Consider the following 10,000-nt stretch of genomic DNA (forward strand, 5'->3'; position numbering starts at 1 on the left):
TTGATCAATATTTCGCGATCACGTGCATTACCAATTCTCATATTTATTCGTCGACTTTATCTACGAAAACACAATCAAAAATACAAATCCACTAATGTATGTAAAAAGAAATCCAACACAGCTAGAATAGGAAAAGAACAATACACATTAACGTTTCGTGTATAACTATATTCCTCAGTCTCAGGAAAGATGAAAAAAAAACAACAGAAACCGGCAACCCATCCCGAATTTTGGAACACTCCGAATCGCTAACCCTTTTAGAACAATAAAAAGATAGAAGGGTGTAAAAGATTTTTTATTTTTATTTTAGATGAATATTTTTATCTTCATATACCAAACATGTAAAGACGAATAATAGGTGTTAGTTATTTAGAATAAAAAAGATTTGGCGGTTCGGATTTCCCCAGGGGTTAGGGATGAATTGCCAGTTTGTTATTTCCTGTATCTGAACTCACAATAGGCTCCACATCAGACGATAAAATGCATGCCTGAGAAAGCGAGAGAGAGAGAGAGAGAGAGAGAGAGAGAGAGAGAGAGAGAGAGAGAGAGAGAGAGAGAGCAAAGAAATTAAGAAACAAATCCTCTGTTGGTCTGCCTCTCACCACACTATCACAGTCAACCAAAGGCGTATGGTGACAAGAAGAACAAGAAGAACAAGCGACATATAGAGCGAACGCCCAGCCTCTCGACGCACCCTAGGAATGCATACGGAAACCCACCGACGTGAGCCTGTGTACTGGGCCCGGGAAGAGCAGCCTGCAGGAGGAAAGGAAGGCAGGCCGAGTCCCCCGGAGGCACGCTGGAAACCCAGGAACGTCAGGCTTGTTGGAGCGGCGTCCGGGGCCAAGGTCGCCCACCGCCATTCTAGGTCGCCAACCTGACTTTCCAAGATTGTTGTGTGTGCAGGACAGCGCGCCGGCCCGTGACTCTCACTCTCGTTGCAGCCTTTCGTCGGCGGAAACGTTGTGTGCTGGCCAGGCCCCTCGAAGTGCAATTGGAGTCTCTGTCGCTAGACGGACGCTCGCTGTCAGTTACGGCTTGTCTGTTGAGCCTTTGTCCCAAGGTTGACGAGTTGTAAAAACCCGACTCGACGTATTAACCTCACCTGCAACCGCCCAAGAAGGCAAGTCAGGGCTGCTGGATGCGATATAGCGGGCCCTGCGCCCTCGGTCCCTTCAATTCTGTACTGTGTCGCGCACGGATAACATGGTGAGTGCTCCGGCGCGGCTGCGGGAGGGGAGTGCTGTGGGGGAGGCGCTGTGGCTCTGTGGCTCTGTGCGAGGAATCGGCGGAGGGGGACTTCTGCGATGCTGTGGATCGCGCGGCGAAATCGGTTCAAGAAATGCGATCTTTAGATTCTTTTCTTCCTTTCTTTCGTGTGTGTCCTTTCTTACTTTTTGCTCTTGTTCGGTGCGTCTGTTTGTAAAAAAAAATGAAGAATGATCAAATGGCTATAAGTTCTCTTAATATAGCGCTGGCACTTGTACGGGGAGGCTTGCGTGCATACATCTTTACGTGCATACACCTTTGTTTGTGTTTGTTTGTTTGTGTGTGTGTCTGCGTGTGTAATGGTGGATGGGTTGATATGTATTTGTTCGTCATCTGTACATTTGTGTAGAAATAAACAGATTCGTGGGCGAATTCATGGAAAATCTAACATGAGACGAATAAAAACGTAAATAAATTACGTGACTTAGAAGAATGCATGACTGGAAGAATCAGAACTCGTTGACAAGCTTTGGCGCATCCCCCCCCCCCCCCCCCCACCAGCAAAAAAGTGTGTCTGTGTATGCATGTGTGTGTGTGTGTGTGTGTGTGTGTGTGTGTGTATGTGTGTGTGTGTGTGTGTGTGTGTGTGTGTGTGTGTGTGTGTGTGTGTGTGTGTGTGTGTGTGTGTGTGTGTGTGTACATGCATTCATCTATTTATCATTATTATCTATCAATAACAGTAAATCATGAAACTGAAAAGGCGATTGCTTTTAAAGGCCGAACGACCAGACTAAGAGAGAAGTTAACGGAAAGGGAAAGAGCGAGAGTGACAACTTGTTCTTCCGGGAAACTCGATCTTGTACTTAGTGAAGAGGGAAAGTGACAGAGAGGATATTGATAATCGTGTGAAGGGAAATCAAGCAAGTGTCCTGGTGTACTAGGGTAGATAGGCCGTAGTTCGAGTAAATATTCCGGTGTAGTTTGGTAGGGAGATAGCATGAATTCGAGTAAATATTACTGATATATTTTGGGTAGGTAGATAGGTCTTCATTCGAGTAAATATTCCTGGTGTATTTTGGTAGGCAGATAGACGTTGATTACGCGCTAGTTTGAAAGCGTTAGTTGGGAGAAGATTTTCAAATGTTTTTTGTGCTTTAAGAATAGTCAGAATGTTGGAAATGAGAGGATGACGTAGACGTAACGGTTAGAAATTCATATTTGGTAGATTAAATTTTCATATGCATGAAGTCGAAATTTAATAGGGTGAATTGGTTTTGGGTAAATGTGTGAAATAATTTTGTATTTTGTCCCTAATAATGGTTTAAAAGTTAGATCCTAATTGCGAATCTTTTAAGCAGCTTGTTCAAAACGTGTTTACAAAGTGCCTTATCTGTAATACTGCCCTTGCTAATGTTGTAAAGAATGCAGTAAAAGTGCATGGTGGTTGCAGGTAATGTTGATATCAATGCATGGTGAATGCAGGTGATTGTGATAGTATACTGATAATATTAATGCATGAGAACTGCAGATGTTGGTTATGTTGCATGAGCGATAGTGCTGCATGGTAAGATCAGGTCAAGGTGACAATACAGTAGCAGATGTCATTATGGTGCAGCAGCGCTAGTGATGCATGGTGCTAGCAGATGATAGTGTCAGTAGAATTGTGATATTTGATGTATGGAATAATTCGGTATAGAAGCTGTTGATAATAGCAACAGCAAAATTAATGCATGGTGATACTTAGGAATAATTGACGTACAGTGACATTAGCATACAGTGAGAGCAGACGCTGGTGATGGTGACAGCACGCTAATAACAGAATAACAGTGACGCATGGACAAACCTAATGTCTTGGATATGATGATGACAAGCAACAATAGGCCTTGGATCAGAAATACAAAATTGAGTATGGCTCTCCCCCCTCCCCCCCCTCGTGACGCGTGTAAATGGAGGTTCGAGTTGGGTCAGCACTTTCACTATATTAAATATGTCACCAGGCACAACCAGTCGCTCGTATGGTGAATGTGCAGAACGCGGGGGATTGTGGTGAAAGGAATGACTCTAAATACCGTGGTTGGTGTGATGAATATGGTGTGTGATGACTTGGTATAGTGTCCGCGTGTGTGGATGGGGTGTTCTCTTAAATGTAGGGAAATTGTGATGATGTAGTATGGTGGATATGGTGCATGGTGGTTCATTAGACTGGACTGTGGGTAATGTGTGATGATAAGCTACGGTGCATATGGTGTATGAGAATTTAGAATGGTGACTTTTGGCTGTGAGGAATTTCTGTAGTATGGTGTATGGTGACTCAGTATGGTGACTCATATCTGCCATAAATCTGTGAATGTTATTGTACATACGGCATGTAAGCTAAATATGATGTACAATGACATAGTATAGTGGCACCATACTACGGGAGATCACTTTCTTGAGTGGAATGCATTTGTGAAAAATGGGTTTTAGTGAAGGATATAATGCGTATGGTGACAGCAACGACAACATGTTATCACTTTATATAGCGTTATTAAAGAGCCTTTTCCGAAGACACTTAACTTTTCTGTCAACTGAAAAAAAAAAAAAAAAAAAATATATATATATATATATATATATATATATATATATATATATATATACATATATATATATAAATATATATATATATATATTCAACAACGTAAAAATAATAACATATATCAAAATCTGAAGGAAAGAAATAAAAAAAACAACAGAACAAATGTGTCCGATTTGTAATTCTGGATTTATATACATACCTACATACGTACACACAGGATTACGTGCATAGATACACACGGGTATATGATCTTTTTTTTACTGTCTATTCTCTCATTCTGAAAAAAAAATATTGATTAATAATTCTAGTGAATGAAAACAAACACAAAAAGAAAAGAAGAGGGAGTGAGAAAGAGAGAAAGAGAGAGAGAGGGGGAGAGAGAGAGAGAGAGAGGGGGAGAGAGAGAGAGAGAGAGAGAGAGAGAGAGAGAGGGAGAGAAGACAGAAAGAGCTTTTCAAAACAACTTCCTTCCATGGCTCCTCATGATCTCTGACCTACCCCCTCCCCCCTTCCCTTAACACCCCCTTCCTCTCCCTCCTCTCCGTCTCCTTCCCCTCCCTCTACCGTCCCTTCTCTTCCCTCCCCCTCCCCTTCCCTCCACATACACCCCCCCCCCCCCCGTCCTACGCCTCTACAATTCACTCAAATTCAACTTTCAACTCTCGTGAGGGCCCGGCTCTTGCTCTTGCCCCCCACCCCACCCCCCGCCTGTCGTTGTTGCTAACTCGTACCAAAAAAAAAAAATAATAATAATAACGATTCTTGCTTTATCTATATGTTTTTTTTTTGTTTTTTTTTTTTTTGCTGTTTATTAAGCGTCGGATTTCTGGTCCGGGTGTGTGTGTGTGTGTGTCCATGTATGTACGTGTTTTTGTTTTTTCTTATTATCTATGTGTTTGTGTGCGACTGTATATGCGCGCGTGTATGCGTGTGTTTGAATATACGCGTGTGTTATATATGTATATATGTGTGTTGCATTCTAATTTGCGTGTTTGTATGTACAAATATACCTCCACGCTCGCCCTACAGTCTCCGGAAACAATTCAGTCCAGCCCGAAAAAGCCCCCCCCCCCCCCCCCCCCCCGCCCGCCCGCTGGCCGACGTCCTCGGAAGGCTTTCGAGTGTCACGTCCGGAGGTAGAGGACGACCAGGCGCTCGAAGGTCGACCGGACCGAGTTTCCCTCCGCGGCGAAACGGCGCTTGGGACACACTGGCGCACGCGGGGGGGGGGGGGGGGGGTACATACACGATGTACGCACATGGGTTCGGATGTGCGAGTACTTAGGGGTACACACACACACAAATGCGCGCGCACACACACATACACATACACGCATGCACGTACGCACATACAGACACACACACACACACACACAAACATATACACGGATGCACGTACGCACCTACAGACACACACACACACACACATATACACGCATGCACGTACGCACATACAGACACACACACACATATACACGCATGCATGTACGCACACACACACACACGCACACACACACACACACACACACACACACACACACACACACACACACACACACACACACACACACACAGGGACGTAAATGTTGCAACTGCCAAATCTGTTCCATAACGCAGATTCAAAATAGGCCTAAATAAGTAACATTGGCCCAGATGAGTAAAATAGGGCTATATGTATAAAATAGGCCTTTATAAGTACAATGGGCCTCAATGCGTAGAGTAGGTCCATTAGTAAAATAGGCCTATATCAGTAAAATAGGCCTATATCAGTAAAAAAGGCCTATATCAGTAAAATGCAATATTTGTAAAAAGTCTAATCTTCCCTTGTTCCCCTTGCATCCCCTCTCCTTCCCTCTCTTTTCTCTATCTTTTCCCTCTTCGTATTTTCTTCCCTTTTCCTTCCTTCCCCTCTCATCTCCTTTCCCTCTCTTCACGTCTCCTTTCCCCTTCCCTTCACTCTTCTTTCCGGTTTTCCCTTCCCCTCTTTCCATCATCTTCCCTCTCTTTTCGTTTCCCTCACCTCCCCCTTTCTTTAACTCTCTTTCCTCTCTCTCTTGCTGCCTCTCTTCTCTTCCTACCTTTCCCTCTCCCTCCTTTTTTTCCCATCTACCCTTCTCCTTCCCTTTCACCTCTCTCCTCTTCCTTCTTTATCTTCTTATCTCCATCTTCATTCCCCTTCCTCCCCTCTCTTCTCCTCTCCCTCCCTTCCCTCTCTCCTCTCTTCTCTCCCCTATTCTATTATCTCTTCCCCTCCCTCATCCCTCCATTCCCTCCCCTTTCTTGCCCTTTCCCCCTCCCTTTTTTATCTCCCCTCTCTCCCCCTCCCCTCTCCCTTCCCCTCCCTCCCTTCCCCTCCCTCTCTTCCCCTCCCTCCCTTCCCTCCCCTCTCCCTTATTCTCTCTCCTCTCCCTCTCCCTTCCCCTCCCTCCCTTCCCTCCCCTCTCCCTTATTCTCTCCCCTCTCCCTCTCCCTTCCCCTCCCTCCCTTTCCTTCCCCTCTCCCTTATTCTCTCCCCTCTCCCTTTTCCTCCACATTAACCCCCTTCTTCCCCCCCCCCCCCAGGTCCAGAGCGGGCGGTTGTGGTGGGCGGCGAGCCTGTTGGTGGCGGCGGCGGGCGCGGCGGAAGGCACGGGCGTGGTGGACATGGAGGTGTGTCGCCACGGGTGCTCCGCCGTGCCTCAGGACATGTGGCCGTACTGCTGCGAGTCACACAACACCTGCTGCCAGGAGTTCGCTGATTCGTGCGTGGTGAGTGTCGGAGGGAGGGGAGGGAGGGAGGGAGGGAGGGGGGAGGGAGGGAGGGAGGGAGGGAGGGAGATGAGGAGGGAGGAAGGAGGGGAAGGAGGGAGGGAGGGAAGGAAGGAGGGAGGGAGGGGGGGAGGGGGGGGGGGGGGAAGGAGGGGGGAGGGGGGGAGGGAGGGGGGGAGGGAGGGAGGGAGGGAGAGGGGAGGGGGGAGGGAGGGAAGGAAGGAAGGAGAGAGGGAGGGAGGGAGATGAGGAGGGAGGGAAGGAGGGAGGGAGGGAGGGAGGGAGGGAGGGAGAGGGGAGGGGGGAGGGAGGGAAGGAAGGAGAGAGGGAGGGAGGGAGATGAGGAGGGAGGGAAGGAGGGAGGGAGGGAAGGAAGGAGAGAGGGAGGGAGGGAGATGAGGAGGGAGGGAAGGAGGGAGGGAGGGAGGGAGGGAGGGTAAGTAGGGAGGGAGGGAGGAAAGGAGGAGGGGTGGGTAGGTAGGGAGGGAGGGAGGGTAAGTAGGAAAGGAGAGAGGGCAAGTAGGAAGGGAGGGAGAGAGATGAGCGGGTAAGCCATCTTTATACGACGACAGAGAGAAAAAAATAAAAGGAAGAAAGGGGAGATGCGGGTCTCGCTCTCTTCCTATTTTGATTCAATTTCATTCCTTATTTATCGATTTATTTTTGATTTATTGACAGTACGGACAACCCCTACCCCCTTTGCCCAAAAAGGAAAAAATAATTGCCAACAAAGAGACCACTGACGTAACGCTGATAGAAAGGGAGGGAACGGAGAAAGAAGGGAAGGAGAGGAGAGAAGTAGGAGAAGGGGAAGAAAGAGGGGAGGGAAAGCGGAGGGAAATCGAAAGAGAATAGGAAAAGGGAGGAAAGGATAACGGAGAGGAAAGGAGAGAAGGAGAGAGAGGCAAGGGAAGGGGCTGGAAAGGGTGGACAGAAAAGAGGAAGGGGAGGTGGGGGAGAAAGAGAAAGGAGGGGAGAGAGAGAGGAAAGAAGAGGGAAGGGAGCAAAGAAGGGGAGGAGAGGAGGAAGGGAGTAAAGGTGAGAGGGGAAGAGAAAGTCTGTGAAGAACATTACTGCCATTAGCTAAGGATTTCACACATTCACGATGAGTAATATCATGATCTTGCAAAGTACAGCAGTAAGCTTAATAGATGTATAATGAAATGAAGAGTAAACGTTGATAATTAACCTAGTTTTGTGATGCACTGCCAAAAAGTGCGTGGAGACGTAATTACCTGTAGGCCATACTTACTATTCAAAAATAGTATATTTATCTTAGATAGCAATTTCATATTCTATTCTTGGTGACTGATCTAATCAATTTCCCTTCTTCCCAGCACGATTGCCTTCCCCGAGTGAACTCCGGGGACGTGAGCGTGGTGGAGGAGCGCCCCGGCCTCTGCTGCGCCCTCTACAACCTCTGCTGCTTCAGGGAGACGCCCCGAATCTCCCCCAAGAGGAAGAACGACGGCCCGCCGCCCAGCATCCCCATCGTCCACCGGTTCAGCTTCCCGACATCCGTGAGCCAACAGAGGGCGCCCACATCCCCGGCCGTCGCCCCCGCCCCCGCCGCTCGGCCTCCGGCGCCCCGGGACGACCAGCCGCGGGAGCCGCCCAGGAAAACCAGCCCCAATCGCCCCCAACTGCCCAGGAAGTTGCCCGGCAGACCGAGGGATTTCGATGACGACCAAGACGCAGGACCCAACTTCGCGACTGGACCCAGACGCCCTCAGCTGCCCAGGAAACTTCCCTTCAGACCGGATGACTCCGCCGACGGTCCTCAACCACCAAGGAAGTTCGCGAACAGACCAAGCGACTCGGACAGACCTCAGCCGAACAGACCAAACAGCTCGGACAGACCCCAGTTCCTGAGAAACACCGATTCAGACGAGCCACAGATTTCCAACAGAGCCCAAGGACCCGGCCAGCAGTCATCCAGGAAGATCAAAGTTCGTCCTCGTCCCCAGCAGAGAAACGACGTAGAAGCGGAGCGCGGCGAGGCCGAGAAACTGCCAGCTCCTGTGCAGACTGTCGAGCAAGAAGACAGATTAGGCCAGTCAGGTGCTGAAGAAATCAGCGTTGAACCAAGAGGGGAAACTGCCCCATTGCCCGTTCCTCCAGCGGTGGAGAGGACGCCAAAGATCATCTCAGTTGAGGAGAGGCCAGCTCCACGGCAGGCGGAGGCAGTAGTGATCGAGCCGAAGGAAGAGCCCGTGGTCGATGACTTTGTTCTCCTTCCAAACCCTCTCACTCAAGGCCAAGTTGCTGAGCCGGCAGAGACCGTCACTCCCCCACCAGCCATCTCCCCACTGGACATTCCCACTTACCTACCTATCGAAATCCCTCAGGATACAAGCGCTCCCACCTACCTTCCTCTGGACGAGGGAGACGTCTTCGAAGCCCCACAACTTTCTCCAGAGGAATTCCAAGAAGCACCTGAGCCCAGCGAGGCTCCAGTAGGCAGCCCTCAACCCTCCCCGTCCTCTCTTCAGGAGCCCGAGGAATCCCAATCCCCTGACCCCATCGACGTCCCCGCTCCTCCTGCCGCTGCCACGAGAGAACGAGGCACGAGGACCCGCGGCAGAGCAAGAGGCTCTTCGTCTCGAGGAAGGGAGACGTCTGACACCAGCGGTGGCGCTGTAAGAACAAGGTCGAGAGCGAGAAGTCAGGGCTGAGGGCCATGAGCGCCGAAACACGGAGATCGACTCAATGCCATCTACTGCTAGGACTGCCCCAGGCTTCCGTGGCGACGCGTCCATCTTACAAATGTTTTGAAATGTTACAAAAAAGGTGTTACATACGGAGTGTACATATGCAATATTTTGATACTTTAGCACAGCATTTGTAGAAATCTGCTTGGCATTGTTATCGTGTAAATAATACATGCACATTGATAAATCTAAATTGTATATATATATATGTCTGACAAGCTATTAGAGACTGTTTGCTTCATTATTGTTATTGCTCTTTTCCTTTCAAAGCTTGTTGCAAAACAGCGTCTTTCGATCTGCTGTTCTCGGAAGCGAAGAATAAGAATAAGAATCCTAGAACTGTATACATTTTGCACTTTTTCCAGCGTGACTGCATTCACATTTTTTGTCAAAGGTATATCGCTTCCAGCTCTTTGGCCTTTCCGTTTATACTGTTCTTAATCATTGATGTGCCAAGTTCATACACTTTTTTTAATATATCAAATATCACATTTCTAAAAACACCCTCTTATATTTGTTACTAGACTGATTTTTTGCATTTTATACATAAACTTTCATAAAAAAAAAAAACTCTGAGAGACTTATTGTATCAGTAGAATATTACATATGTAGAAATGGCATGAATGAAAACGAATGATAGGGAAAAAAACATAGAAACCCTTCACTTGCATCTCAAGCTTTGTAAGCTTTTTCGTTTTCATTCATACCTTTTCTACGCAGGTCAGTAGAAAGTGAGGAATAATATATGTTCAGTTTA

At 47.8% G+C, this 10,000-nt stretch overlaps 1 protein-coding gene across 1 annotated transcript in view; it reads left to right on the forward strand.

The window, feature by feature from the left end:
• The first annotated feature begins 978 nt into the window (after window positions 1–978).
• LOC125048049 (pollen-specific leucine-rich repeat extensin-like protein 1) overlaps window positions 979–10,000 on the forward strand; it is a 9,256-nt gene continuing 234 nt past the window's right edge. The window contains exons 1-3 of the mRNA XM_047646675.1: window positions 979–1,209; window positions 6,347–6,532; window positions 7,870–10,000. The exon at window positions 7,870–10,000 is cut by the window's right edge and continues 234 nt beyond it. Of these exons, the coding sequence (XP_047502631.1) occupies window positions 1,207–1,209; window positions 6,347–6,532; window positions 7,870–9,207 (1,527 nt within the window). The 5' untranslated portion in view covers window positions 979–1,206 and the 3' untranslated portion in view covers window positions 9,208–10,000. The remainder of the gene's footprint in view (window positions 1,210–6,346; window positions 6,533–7,869) is intronic.

Source organism: Penaeus chinensis, chromosome 42 (assembly GCF_019202785.1).
Source record: "Penaeus chinensis breed Huanghai No. 1 chromosome 42, ASM1920278v2, whole genome shotgun sequence".
NCBI lineage: Eukaryota > Metazoa > Arthropoda > Malacostraca > Decapoda > Penaeidae > Penaeus > Penaeus chinensis.